This window comes from Anoplopoma fimbria, chromosome 15 (genome assembly GCF_027596085.1).
Source record: "Anoplopoma fimbria isolate UVic2021 breed Golden Eagle Sablefish chromosome 15, Afim_UVic_2022, whole genome shotgun sequence".
NCBI lineage: Eukaryota > Metazoa > Chordata > Actinopteri > Perciformes > Anoplopomatidae > Anoplopoma > Anoplopoma fimbria.
In genome coordinates, this window is record NC_072463.1 from 17761247 (window position 1) to 17775728 (window position 14482).

Genomic DNA, 14482 nt, shown 5'->3' on the forward strand with positions numbered 1-14482 from the left:
TACTTGCATTTAAAAACTTCCAAGAGGAGGATTCAAACAACATAAATACAGAGAGGCAGATAAGATAAGATAAAATAATCCTTTATTAGTGCCGCAGCGGGGAAATTTACAGGATTACAGCAGCATAGAGGATAGTGCAAACAAAAGACATAGTAAAACAACAAGATCAAAAATAAGTATTATAAATAAGCAAATGAGCAATAAAAAAACAGTAAAGAACAGTAAAGAATCCACAGTAACTGAAATATTATATATACAGACATACTATTATAACTATTGTATTGCACAGTGTATTAGTGTCATGTGGTCTACTGGGAGCAGAGCTGGTTGTGCAGCCTGACAGCAGCTCCTTCACACACCGGGGGTGAAGGAGCTGCACAGAGCTGCCAGGTGGATCTCAAATTAATAATTGAATGCTCTAAATAATTCTTGGTGATTAAAATATCCAACTGCATGTTTAAGGCGCTTATAAAAAAAAAAAAAAAAAGAAAAACGTGCAGCCAATTATGCTTCCATACTAGGACTTCAACTTAAAAACACATTTGCGTCAAACGTACAACGTGAGAAAGGGGCGTGTCCGTGTTCCGTGACGTCACTGCCACGTTTCATCCTCCTATTGGCCCGAACACTTCCGGCTTCTTCCTCTCGGGTGAGATCAACAGGACGGACACAAATCAACACCGCCATGAGCAGATATCTGGATTAGACCGGCGGGAGACTGGTGTTTGTTTTTAGTTAACTCTTCGCTTTAACGTGTGGTCTCGTGTGCACCGCGTGGGGTTAAGTTAGGAGCCGCCGGCTGTCGACTCGTCCACAGCCAGTGTTTCACCAGCAGCCATGATGGCGTCCAGCTACAACGCGAAGGAAGAGGACGGACACATCTCTGGGGCGGCCAATAACGGAGGCCCCGGGGTCGTGAAGAGCAAAAAGCCGGACAACACCGCGTTCAAGCAGCAGAGGCTACCGGCCTGGCAGCCCATCCTCACCGCCGGCACCGTGCTGCCGGCCTTCTTCGTCATCGGCCTCATCTTCATCCCCATCGGCATCGGCCTGTACGTGACGTCAAACAACATCAAAGAGTACGAGGTACAGCGAGAGGGACACTCCTCTGATAACGACGGGGTTATGCACGTTTACCGGGTCTGAGCCTCTGATGTGTTTATACAGAACCAGTCAAAAGTTTGGACACACCTTCTCCTTCAACTACTGTGAAGAATCTAAAATATAAAACATATTCTGGTTTGTTGAGCATTTGTTTGTTTACCACATAATTCCATATGTGTTCCTTCATAGTTTGGATGTCTTAAATATTAATCTACCATGTAGAAAAAAATAAAATAAAATAATAAAGAAATAATAATAATTTAAAAAAAACATTGAATGAGAAGGTGTGTCCAAACTTTTGACTGGTACTGTATAATTTAGCCATTTATTTATTTTCAAGTGATATTTGTATTATTTATTGTTATTTTATATACTGCCATATGTTCAGGTTGGGGGAAGGTTCATTTATGTATGTAAATTGTGTTAAATGTATAAAACCAATAAATATACAGTACCAGTCAAAAGTTTGTTCACACCTTCTCATTCAACTACTGTGAAGAATGTAAAATATAAAACATATTCTGGTTTGTTGAGCATTTGTTTGTTTACCACATAATTCCATATGTGTTCCTTCATAGTTTGGATGTCTTCAATATTAATCTACAATGTAGATAAAAATTTAAATAAAGAAAAACCATTGAATGAGAAGGTGTGTCCAATGTTTTGACTGGTACTGTAGTTATATAGTATAGTATAGCGTACTTTTGTTTATTTTTCTGTTTCAGTTATTAGTGAGTCAAATTCCTCATTCATTCATTTTTTTTATGTATTTCCCAGCTATGCCCTGGTGCTGAATGAACAGATTAGATTATTATTACTATTATATAAGTACTAGTACAACGAAATGCAGTTTTAGCATCTAACCAGAAGTACAAAAGAAGCAGTAACGGTGCAGTGCAATGTGCTGGATAAATAACAGTATAAATAATAATTAAGAAAAATAACAATAAAAAAAAAGATATGTGTTCCTTCATAGTTTGGATGTCTTCAATATTAATCTACAATGTAGATAAAAATAAAGAAAAACCATTGAATGAGAAGGTGTGTCCAAACTTTTGACTGGTACTGTATATATTATATAACTAATTAATTAATTAATTTAAAACTAATGCAACCTTAATACAACAGCACGACTGTAATGTTCAGTCATGGGGAACATATTTTGCAAAAAGGTGTCAGCTGATCTTTGTGCTTATTCAGAGGATGTGGTAAAAGTTTGTGGTGCTGTTGAGTTGTGTTGCATCATAATAAGAGTCTGCTGTTTTGTCCACACATTTATATCAAGTTGTTAGAAACATCTCAATTGTTTTATTGAGCCTAGGCAACCCCTCTTCTTGTATCAACACGGTAACAAACATATTATATAAAACGATAAAAACAACAACTAAAACCCTCACAAATAAACTATAATCTATGTCAACACCGCCTCAAAACAGATTCAATACAAACTGAATTTTGTGTTGTTTATCTATTGAATGTACTTGCTTCTCAGTGTATATGGATATGAAACAGTATGCATCTTTTTGGGGCTTCTTTATATGTTCAGCTCTGTTTTTTTCCTTTTCAGATTGATTACACTGGTGCAGACATTAACGATGCATGCTACAACTGTGCAAAGAACTTCAGCTGGAACAGCACAACGCCATGTCTCTGCTCTGTGCCCTTCACATTGGAGCAGCCATTTGAGGTGAGCACCAGTTTGCAGTAAGCGTTTCCGATGAATAATACATGCCCTCAGCTTCAAAACTGATAGTGTTGCTTGAAGTGCAATAACAAATAGAAACTGCCTTCCTGACACTAAAAGTCCATTAAGATCTATTTTAAGTCCAAAGAAAGGCACAGCCAAGGTTGTTTTGAAGCCGTCATTATTATTGATCATTCTGGTCTGAAAATGTGCAGGCTTGCAACTTCCAGAAAGCTTATATTGATTACTTATAAAAGCTCTCAGCCCGTTTCTTTTTCATCGCAACGGTTTCCAGATCAGACAAACAGGCGTCACCAAGTACAGCTTAGATTTCGGTTATAATTTAGCGAATTTGCAATTGTTAGGCGCAACTAAAATCGGGGGTAAATGAGATTCATCTTATCTGAGAGCAGAAAGAATCATAAGTTTGATACAAGTGAACCTTTCGTTAAAAGTAGCTTAGTTCTGTTTATGGTGAACTGATGATCCAAAGAATCCCCCAAGTGCCACCTTACTGAAGTACTTCCTAACCTTTGTTGATACTCTGTCTAAAACCCGATCTCCCCTTTCCTGCAGAGCAATGTCTTTATGTACTACGGCTTATCCAACTTCTATCAGAACCACAGACGCTATGTGAAGTCCAGGGATGACAGCCAACTGAATGGTGACCAGTCGGCTTTGAAGGTATACTCTTGGCAGTGTTGTTACCATTATAATTGCAATAAAGGCTCTTTGCATCCGTTTAACAATGCTTGCTTTTTGCAGAACCCGAGCAAGGAATGCGAACCGTACCGCACAAGTGAAGGACAGCCCATAGCTCCATGTGGGGCCATAGCCAACAGCCTTTTCAATGGTAAGCGAGGGACGATTAGCAACTTCATATTTGTCTCCCCTGAGCAGTGTTTGGATAAGTGCGACTTATGTAGTCAACTAAAGTGTGATCTGACCATTAAAACTCCTACTAAAAGCTCTGTACATAACAAAACTCTGACATCAGCTTGCAGTTAAGCTCATTAGCTGCTCTTACCCAATGGAACAATATCGAATATAATGTTTGTTTGTTTCAGACACTCTGGAGCTGTATCACATTGATTCCAATAACACCAGAAATGCTATTCCTCTGGTAAAGAAGGGAATTGCGTGGTGGACAGACAAGCACGTTAAGTTCAGGAACCCTGGTGGAAACAACAACCTTACTGTAGCTTTCCAAGGTGATTAAATCAAACTTTGCACAGGATATTTTAGACCCATAAACACTGAGGTTCTTCTGACTAACTTGGTTTTGTCTTGTTCTTTTATCAGGCACATCTAAGCCGGTGAACTGGAGGAAGCCAGTGTTCGAGATGGACCCATCAGATCCTGAGAACAACGGCTTCATCAATGAGGACTTCATCGTGTGGATGCGCACGGCTGCGTTGCCCACCTTTCGCAAGCTCTATCGCATCATCCAGAAGAAGTCTAGCACGACCCCCACTCTACCCAGTGGCAAATACGTCTTGGAAATCACTTACAGTATCCTTTTGAATTATAGCCAGACAATCCACTGCACAATCAAAACTAGAACTACCCCATTTGGTTGGCTAGTATGCCTTATATTTCCTTATGTAAAGCCTCAAAGGGTAAGATTGTTATGTAGAAACACACTAATCTTTGATCATCTTAAATCACATTGAGTTGCAGTAAATTCATATATTCATAATTTGGCGAACAACAAAACACCTAGAGAACAACAAGTAAATATTTGAACAAATTGAATATAGCTTGTTGTCAGCTTATAGTCAACACTGTGCTGATTTCAGTTCTGTGTCTTTATGAAGGAACTGAGTTATCTGAACTATGCTGATCACCAAAGCAGGTCATTTAATAGCAGTATATGTTCCAGAGTAGAGGGGGATCTGGGTTTTACTCAGCACAGTTATTCAGGTTTCTCAGTATTGCAGATTCTGGAAAGTAAACCACAGTGTAGGTGCTTGTGAGTCATGTGCAGACTCATCTTGCAAGTACCTAAAACAACAAGTAAACATAGTTGTACTAAAACTAGTGTGACTCTACGGGTAAATGAATTGCTTATTGACTTCAGTGGATTCATATAGTGATATATAACTATTCTATTAGCGTTTTACAAATGTTGGCGAAAATAAATGGTTGTGTGCAAGCTGTGATTTAAATTCTATGAAGCCAGAAGCTCCTATTATTTTTCGTTTAACCATGTGATCATCAGATTACCCTGTGCGCAGCTTTGATGGTCGCAAGCGGATGATCTTGAGCACCATCTCCTGGATGGGAGGGAAGAACCCTTTCCTTGGCATTGCCTACATCACCGTGGGCTCCATCTGCTTCTTCCTGGGTGTGGTTCTGCTCATCATCCACCATAAATATGACACCCGCAACAACAGTGCAGATATTCCAAACTAAACTGTACTTGTACCACGTTTTCCTGTCTACGCATGCATGGTTGACCCTAAAGGGTCCATTCTGGACTGCTTGTTGACTTTAGCGTGAATACACTGGTTTCTGTTATTGTTGTGTGTTTGTGTAAAGACAGCATTGTCTCAAGTGTTTCATCAGAAGCTGTGATTTTGTGAAGGGCTACCAAGGCAAAAGAAGGATGCTAGAGTCTGTGTCTGTACATATAGCTTCAAATCAGCTGCTGGGAATGTAATTTCCTGTTTTCAAAAGATGTATTTATCTTATATTTATCCATACGCTATCAAAGTGTTTGTTTTATTTTAGAAGGGCTTTGCGAATGGCTCATTTACTGAAGGATGTATGTATTTTTAATGCAATTTTTGTCCATATTATGTACTGTAATAAGTCCTGCTGATGAATGTACCATTATATTTAATTGACATACATCTGGTTTTTGAGATTACCTTCAATATAGGATGGTAAAACCATTGCTCCTGTGCTGCTGATTAAATATCAGTGCTTGCTTACCATAGAGAGTCTTAGAATACTCATGACAAGTAGTACTACAAGTTTGGCTATTTACCCTCTCCTGTGACTGGTGGTATAAAGAGACTAAGCCAGTCATTAGGTGACTTATTAAAATAACAATCTGATGCTTATTAATGATGGAAACATTATCTTACACCACCATATCAAGTGGTCCCAATGCTTTCAAGACTCTGGGCATTGTCTCAGGCTGATAAGAGCACACAAAATGATTTAGTCTTTACAGTTTGACCTGAGTGTTGGATTATCTTGCGTTCTTCAATGTGGACCAAATGACATGCACTTTAAAGTGTCACATTTGTTAGTTTTCCTCCTGGTTTCACTTCATCTTCTGTGATAATATTGCATTCTTGATTTATGAGGTCAATTTTAATTAAATTAAACTTTAAATCTATAGGTTTTTATAAGGTTTGTAGGGTCCAATTAAACAAATTGGTGAATGTATTGGTGTAATTTGTGATTTTATTGCAGACCACCACTTTTATCATATCATTACCACTACTTTTCCATGGGTGTTTTATTTCTTTTTTATTTATCATTCACATTAATATAATTTCTGTGATAATTAAATAGCACATTTATTATAAGAGTCTCACGGGACCGGATGTATGTATATGTCCACCGAGGGATTGTGGGAAGTCAGAGCGTCATCGTCCGTCCTTGTGCGTGTCTTTACCTCGCAGCTGAAGATAACAGAAGTTTGACAAAATGTATCGACAACTTATGGTAAGACAGTTTGTATTTATTTAAAATTAACTCTGCTAACTTAACTTACAGCTAGATGTTGAAAGCGAATCATAAATATTAATTAATTAATTTAATTTATGGAATACATACATTGTACTCATTGTACCCCGCTGTGTGTGTGTGTGTGTATATAACTTTAACACAGTTGCCCTTTACGACAGTAAGTCAGCGTTACGTTACCTTATAGGTTAAGCAGCAAGTCCAGCCTTAAAGCAGGGAAGGTCAAAGTTTGTGAGGTTACTCTATGGAAGTCACGCATGGAGATAAATACTCCACAGGGGGTCGACCTTTAACAGGTGTATCAAATTGCTCATTTCAATTTAACAAAAGTCACATGACCACTGCAAACACCTATCAGAGACGTGCAGGTCAGTCTGCTTGCAGAAAGCCCACCACACTCCCTTCATACAAATGCAATACAGGAGGTTGGCCAGCAGATGTCACCATTTAGACTATTTCAGGCTTTTAAACTATTAACTGTTTTTAGTACAATTGCTACAGATTGGTTCAGTGTTGTAGATTTAGTAATCTCTAGTTGAAGTAAGCCTGCTGGACTCATACATTTTGCTAATTTAGTGTCACTTGATTACACTGCATTTTGGGTCATTTCCATTTTTTGCTCCCAGTAGACCACATGACACTAAAAACCTCTGCAATAGTTTCTGTCTGTATATATAATATTTCAGTTACTGTGGATTTTTTACTGTTTTTTATTGCCCATTTGCTTATTTATAATACTTATTTTAATCTTTTTTTCTTTTTTTTTTTTACTATGTCTCTTGTTTGCACTATCCTCTATGCTGCTGTAATCCTGTAAATTTCCCGCTGCGGGACTAATAAAGGATTATCTTATTTTATCTTATTTCACATACTGTTTTAGTGTTGGTTGTTTAATCCACGTTTTACTGTTTGTCATGCTCAGATTATAACTGTTTAAACTATAAAATCCTCCATTAAGTGTTTGTACCACCAGGGACTTCAGCAGCTTTCCAGGCGGACCTTTGCCAGCAGTGCCCGCAGACAGATTGAAAACACTGTGAAGGAAAAACAAAAACTGTTTCAGGTAGATTTTCAGGTTAATTATTTTGAGGACACAGAATGACACCTGTAAACATATGATCAAATCAATATCCCATCTGGTCTTTGGACCAGTGTTTCAAACACATTTGGTTTGGTTTTTCAGCAACTTTTTTCATACTTTGATTGAATATTGAGATATTTTGATACTGATAATGTTAAAGTGTCTACTTTATTCCCAGGTTCTGGAGACATAATTCATTTTTTCCTGTTTGTAGCCTGACAGATAAGTATCATTGGATTTCCCCCCCCCCTACAATGTCAAAATGACTTCCGGCTGTAGTTAGGGCTGGAGTTGTACTGATTATGCGTGCAAGATTCTAATTAAATATCCATTGCAAAATCAACATTCCAGTGTGGCAGGCTTTGCTGATCCATGCATAGCGCTAGAAATTACTGAAGTCATAGTTGACGAATGGCCTACCCTTGTTTCTAAATCCCAGAGCAAGCACTGCTTCATTGCATAGTGTACTGTACGCCACCACCTAATTGCTATGGTTAACCAAAGATGAGCTCCACAGAAAATGTAATGCCATAGAGACAGAGACGCATGAAGCAAAAAGTCACTACCATACCCTTGAAGTAGAAATGTTTCTTTTTTTAAATAACTATATACCTCCATTCTTTGAACAGGAGGATAACGGTCTACCTATCCATCTGAAGGGTGGCTCGAAGGACGCTCTGCTCTACAGAGCCACGATCACTCTCACTGTGTTTGGTATGTAAGCTTTTGCCTGAGATTTGATGAGTCAGGCTCAATCTATGTCACAGTCTGTCCTTTGTATAAAAAAGACATTTTCATGCCAGTGACCTACCACCAATGTTATTACTGAAACCCACTTTGAAAGCCAAATTACTGTAATTTCATGATGCATAATGAAGGGTAATTTGAAGTCGGGATAATTTGCTTGTGTTGTATTACATCTGTAATACTTGTCTGGTCTCTCAACAGGAGCTGCATATGTAGTGTATGAGCTGTTTAGTGCGGCAATGCCCAAGAAGACATAGAGAAAGAGGATCAGACTTATTTATCTGATGGAACAATCATCACATGTAATTCATCAACTCTGTGCTCCGTAATCTGGGAATCCAATCGATTAAAGTATGTTTCATGTTTGAAATATTTAATGATTGTATAAATAATGAGCTGCAAATAATAATAAAAAATATAGGCCTACATGTCGTGAAATTGTGTCACTTTTTAAAACTTGATTCCTGTTGCTACCAGCTTTATATTGATCTTAGATGAGTTAGGAAGTCGATCAAGACCCACTTTCCTAATCTATACACACATGATTTGAGTTTAGCAGGAAACTGCACTGTGTTTGTGGCTGGTTTATTTTTAATGAGACTAGATAGGATTTCCTTTAATCAATCCAAACTTGTATCTAGTGCAGGTCTTTGGTTTGAGCACTAGAGGGCACCATAAACCAGGCTGTCACAAGCGCTCTCTTTGTGGCAGTGAGAAGCAGGGTAAGTTGTAACTGAAATACTTTGCTTTATCAAAAAAACAAAAAAGATAGATTTCCATTGATGTCCCACATTATTAATACACTTATGAAATATATATATAATGTGCTGACATCATTATACTGATAAATATTCCCGTAATGATACCAATAGCCATGGGGTTTCTGTTTAGCAAGCGAAAAACAAAAAAAATCCACTTTTATTTCCGACATCTGAGTAAATAAATGTACTAAGGTAGCCCTGTTGCGCATATAAAACACTCCCCCCCCCCCATCCCCCCTCTCAGTGTCGTTTGGCCCATCTGTTACCCCGCAGTGAAGTCACATTGGCACTGGAAACTCATTAAATCACCAGACCAAAGGAATGCAGGAAAAAAAAAGTAATTTCCAAACAGTGGATCGGTCTTAGAGGGGGGGGCAGACATTATGCATCAACTGACAGGCAGAGGTTTCGTAAGATGCCCATATCATGGTAAACTGAGAGAGTTGGGAACTGCCCCCCTCCCTATTAAGTAGCCGATGGTGGAAAGATTCTTCCCACTTGTAAAGAGGCTTTTCCTTCTTGGACATCTGCTGGCGGAGCTTCAGTAGCCAGAGGAGAGGAGAGAGCGGTCCAGACGCAGCTCCTGAATATCTCACTTCACTTTCCAGAGGGGAGGCAGCAAGCAGGCGTCTCTGCAACTTTGGTCGGTGCATTTTTTGGGGGGGGATTAAATAGGTGAGTTGACTAACTTGTTATTTATTGTTTGAATGTTATTTACAAAACATATAAATAACTTATATTTGAGAGAATATCCTCATTTTTTTTTTTTTTTTCATAGTTTTGCACTTTTATTGCGTTTTGTTAATGGATGCATTCTTATAAAAAAAAGAGAATCGCCATTTAGATAAGATAGATAACTTTTTTTTTTTTTTTTACTGTTTTCAAGATTTTACCCCCAATCACGTTATTGAATTGAATTCAAATTGAAAATGCAACCACAAACAATTGGTTTTGAATGTGGACGTAAAGCAGAGTCAATTTAAGATATAGGCACGCAGTGTTTCATAAGTAAGGTAGACATATATATTTTGCTTTTATGTGTAATTTTAATAAGGTGATCTCCGATTGTGCTCGAGGGGCCAAGAGAGTCATTTCTGCCCCTTAAGCTGCAGTTTGTGTGCTCGTGCACCAGGCGGGGCGCGCGGCCTGTGGTAGAGATTGCAGTAGTTTGCTGAAGAGAGTTCAGACTATTCTGTGTGAATGTGTACTCCTGGAGTAGGCGTAGTTTTCCCTTTGCATGAGATTAATTACAATTCCTTATGCCATTTAAATGCCCTTATGGTAAGTGGTAGGTGCATGCAAAAGTCATAGTCCACCGTTGACTTCTGTTACTGAATCTAACCTTGTCATAAAGAAATATATTTATTCCAAGGGAAGGAAAATAGTGAAGTATAGACCAAGGCAATAAAAATATTTGAGACAAAATTAATATTTGATTTGTACAAAAGGAACTGCAATCATGACGCTCCATAATGTTTTATATGATTAATGGAAACTGCTATTAAGTGTATGATGAGTTTTTGGTGACCATCCCTGGTAGGGCAGAAGAGAGTGAGAACCACAGGTAAGACTATACTGCATGTTGTGAGCTGCATAAGGACTCACTGAAGTGATCATGACAGCTGGGGGGCAATGAATTTTCAGAATATGCTTATGAAAAGCAAACGGAGAACATGTGTTAAAACGTTTTTCCATGTTATTACCTACAGTAAGTACAGACCTCAGGGTGTGAGAATAAACGGGAAGCAGCAAGGTGTGGCACTCGCTTTGAAAGGGAGTCTAGATGGATCTTGCAGGCTATCAAAGTGGAGAGTAATGTTTAAATAATAAGAGCTTTTAAAATTGATTGCATTTGAAAAAGATAATTATGCAGGTTCACTGCATAGGTTTCATATCCATCATGTGCGATTAGTTCGGGATAACTGGTTGTCCTTCAGCTCCAGCTATGTCTGATCTTGTAGATTTGTAAAAAAAAGAAAAAAAAGAAAAAAAAAATTCCTAAAGGTGTATTTGTGATGCCTCATTACACCACACTTACAAAGCGGTGTCACAGGCCTGCAGCATTAACCCTTTTTCTCTCTTTACCCCTCAGACTGATTGATGATCTGCTGACCCTTCACGGCCAAACATGAAGATAGGGCTGTCACTAGCCTCGGCTGCCTTCCTCGCAGCTCTGCTGTGCTCCATAGATGCTCAAGGTAAATGAAACCACTTTGCATCAGTCCACTCATATACTCTATACCACTCTGTCTCTTTATCTCCTGCTTCTCTTCTTTCATCTATATACCTACACTGGTTCTTTATGTTACAGGTGTTAGTCTTTTACTTTAATGTCAGAGAATCATCACATGGACATTGAATTATTTCTATTGATAAACTGAATAAAGTTATCCTTGTTGTATGTGTATGCTATCTGACTATGTGACTGACTGATTCCATGATGCTTGTCATATTTCTATCCCTCATTTGTAGAATATGTTGTCAGATTTATCTGTCAGGACTCATTATAGGCTTCGATGTTAAATCCAAAACTGTATCTCATTTACTTGTATTAAGCCTGTAATTTAGATCCTTTAAACCAATGCTTCAGGAGCAACTTTCTCATTCAGATGCGGAAAATATATATTAAAAAAAGCACACTACTAAGATTATTTCATTTCCAATTTCTAATTGAATGCATTAAACAGCAGGGCACAGAGTTGAACAAAAGTAATTTAATGGCTAAATGTTTCCCCATAAAGGTTTTAGCTAAGCTGTTTCCCTTTTATGATAGCAAGCCTCTGCACATTTTCAAAGGAAAATTTGGAAGATTTCCAAGTCCTCGGTAATTAGGCATTGAAATGCTAGATTGCATATCTTAAAGTTATATGCTGCGGTTGTAGTAGGATCTTGTAAACGTGTGTAAGTCTGTGCAGTGGTTGTAAAGCACTTCAAAACTGTATTTAAGTGCCATTCTTGAATAACTGTTACTTTCCATGTCTGATTTTGTGCTTATATATTACTGTTTTAGTAGCTGTTAAAAACGTTTTGCTGTATAAGTCACACGAGCCAACATGTCATAGACTGTTAACAATCTATCAGTAGTTTTGACAGAAAATTACTCGAAGTAATTTCATATGCAAACATTTCAATCCAACATAATGGCAAATATGGAAATATGGTATGGAAACCCGCTGATTTTTCCTTTTTAAAAGCTCTCTGGCGGCGTGAGAGGAGTCTAACGTCTACTCTCACATATCTCCACCAACGGAATGGAAAGATGAAATACGAGAATAGCAAATTAATCCTCAGACAGCACAAAGACAAAGAGCCTTTCTAGGGCTTCTTTGCGGGCATTCCCCAAAACGCTGAGTTGCAAAACATATGGAAAGTTAATATGCAGTAATGTTTAATGTCAGCACATGTTGTGGAATTACTTTGGCATTTGTCCTGCCTCTTTGGGAGAGTCGGTGTTCTTTCCTCCTCTTCTTGGTCTCTCCTCCTGGCAGGAGCTCAGGCCAGGATAGCTGGCTGGCTGGTGATTGAGGCTACGAACAGAACAGTAGCCAGACTCTCGCTCTTGGGAGCAAGAGGTGTTATTTATTTATTAGGAACTGATGGGACAATCCTAATAACAAGGGCAACCACAATGCCTTAATAACATACCAGAGATATTTAGTTTGACATAACCACTCTTGTTCCTTAAGTACATTTTAAAACCAGGAGGACTTATGGTCGATGAAATTGTAACAAATTAAAATAACTTGCTCATCACATCTTGTCACGAACAAACGTGGGAGTTGCAGATTTCTCGTGCAAGTGAACCCTCGCCTAAAACAATTTTATCTGAATGTTTCAATCCACCATCCATCGCTACTTGCTACCCGTCCCCATCTCCAAACAAGCACACAACCACACACAGCCACACACACTTCCATTCCCCTTACCATTTGGTGTTGAAGATGAGTACTCACGGAGAAATCAGGTGGAGCGCGGCCCATCGGGGCTCCTTGAGTTGATAAGTCAGGTTGGTGATCCTCAAATCCCGATTTTGAATTATTTGGTGGGCTCCTGTTTGTCATCTGCCTGTGCATTCGGTGTGTCCCAAGCTATGGCTTCCTCCTCATAGTGTATTTTACAATGATATTCTTGCCTCCCAAGGCACTCTTATTTTACTTTACAGCTAGCATGAACCCACATGGAAGAGCTCTTTGGTGAGGCCTTACAGTCTAAAGCATGCTCCCTTACCTTACATCAACCCCATCATGGTATGTTACCACTGTGAGTTAAGTAGGGCTTGGCCTAGCACTAGGCGTCATCTGCACTATCAGTGCAGATGACGTCGTGCTAACCTCATTAACATCTTGAATTTTTTAACAAAATTAACTTAAATCATCTGTCCTCTCTACTGTCAAACATCAATTTGCTATATAATAAAGTAATTTATCGAGCTAAATTGCATGAAACAAGAATTTAGTTCAGATCATTTTCTAATGAATGAAGAAACACACATTGAAAATTAACCTTAAGATACTTTTAAATGACAGTCGGTAACTTTGTTAATAAAGCATGAAATTGGTACTTTTAGATCCAGCTCTAACTTTTATGCATGTAAATGACACTAAATGATAGCACACTTTTCGCTAATTAACACTAACCCTCTTCCACCACTGGGTAGCCTAGAAGCTGTAAAAATGAATATCATTTTAAAATATGTTTGTCATCTCTGTCTGTGTGGTCCCAACTGTACATGGATACTACCATCCAGTCAGTCAAAGTTGTTGAGCCAAACAACTTTCTCATGTACATGATGCATGACGCTGTGATCAAGTCAGCTTCATGTAAAGGCGTGTGGCCTTGTCACACCGTATATGTTTTACTAAATGTATTTATTATTATTATTATGGTCTGATCTGTAGAGTCTTTTGTGTGTCTAGAGTAATTGTGTTCTCTCATGCATAATGCTGCCAATGAAAAAGTACACAAGGGTCTCCGGCGACGAATTGTGTATTCTTTTTAAAAGGTTTGCAATGGATGTGTGCCACTCACTCGTGTAAAGAGTTTTAACCAAATAAACACCTTTTCATCTTTGAAATATGTTTATATACAATGTATATATAACATATTGTGTTCAATTTTGTCAAGAGTTACCTGAACAACTATATGGCATTCTTGATTCCATTGTATAATCATTGACTGTTGTATTTTGGTAATGCTGAGATCAACCCCATGGTAAAAGCAGTTTAGTTTGTTGTCGGGGCATGCGTTGTAATGACTGCACTCAGCATGTGTTGGATGGTTCACTCAGTGTTTGCACTTTGGTAGAGTTTGCGTGGAGTCGTGTATGCCAGTGCTTGAGTTGCTGGCTATCTTGGTTGAGCAACTCAAACAAATGCCATTTTACCCCAAAATGGCTTCTCACAC

At 38.4% G+C, this 14482-nt stretch overlaps 3 protein-coding genes across 5 annotated transcripts in view; all 3 read left to right on the forward strand.

Annotated features, from left to right (window-relative positions):
• The first annotated feature begins 607 nt into the window (after positions 1-607).
• On the forward strand, positions 608-6185 carry LOC129103083 (cell cycle control protein 50A-like). Its single transcript, XM_054613346.1, has 7 exons — positions 608-1086; positions 2672-2791; positions 3365-3472; positions 3554-3641; positions 3856-3999; positions 4091-4300; positions 5010-6185. Exons 1-7 carry the CDS (start codon positions 838-840, stop codon positions 5201-5203), a joined length of 1113 nt encoding a protein of 370 aa, XP_054469321.1. The 5' UTR covers positions 608-837; the 3' UTR covers positions 5204-6185.
• Positions 6186-6263: 78 nt separating this feature from the next.
• Positions 6264-8736, forward strand: LOC129103084 (cytochrome c oxidase subunit 7A2, mitochondrial-like). Of its 2 annotated transcripts, none has more exons than XM_054613348.1 (4): positions 6264-6469; positions 7449-7553; positions 8201-8285; positions 8520-8736. In XM_054613348.1, the coding sequence occupies exons 1-4, from the start codon at positions 6452-6454 to the stop codon at positions 8573-8575; spliced, it is 264 nt and encodes an 87-aa protein (XP_054469323.1). In that variant the 5' UTR covers positions 6264-6451; the 3' UTR covers positions 8576-8736. The 2 variants fall into 2 exon arrangements, with proteins under 2 accessions (XP_054469323.1, XP_054469324.1); XM_054613349.1 differs by having other exon boundaries at positions 7464-7553.
• Positions 8737-11207: 2471 nt separating this feature from the next.
• The window catches only part of LOC129103077 (collagen alpha-1(XII) chain-like), a 54038-nt gene continuing 50763 nt past the window's right edge, over positions 11208-14482 (forward strand). For both annotated transcript variants that reach the window (XM_054613338.1, XM_054613339.1), the window contains exon 1: positions 11208-11277. In XM_054613338.1, coding sequence (XP_054469313.1) covers positions 11208-11277 — 70 coding nt within the window. The remainder of the gene's footprint in view (positions 11278-14482) is intronic.

Bases quoted from the DNA above. Each gene is read 5' to 3' on its own strand.
- LOC129103083 (XM_054613346.1), top strand. From the start codon at position 838: ATGATGGCGTCCAGCTACAACGCGAAGGAAGAGGACGGACACATCTCT. The intron at 1,087-2,671 runs GTACAGCGAGAG...TTTCCTTTTCAG, and splicing joins ACAACATCAAAGAGTACGAG to ATTGATTACACTGGTGCAGA. The intron at 4,301-5,009 runs GTATCCTTTTGA...TGTGATCATCAG, and splicing joins CGTCTTGGAAATCACTTACA to ATTACCCTGTGCGCAGCTTT.
- LOC129103084 (XM_054613348.1), top strand. The intron at 7,554-8,200 runs GTAGATTTTCAG...TTCTTTGAACAG, and splicing joins AAAAACAAAAACTGTTTCAG to GAGGATAACGGTCTACCTAT. The intron at 8,286-8,519 runs GTATGTAAGCTT...GTCTCTCAACAG, and splicing joins GATCACTCTCACTGTGTTTG to GAGCTGCATATGTAGTGTAT.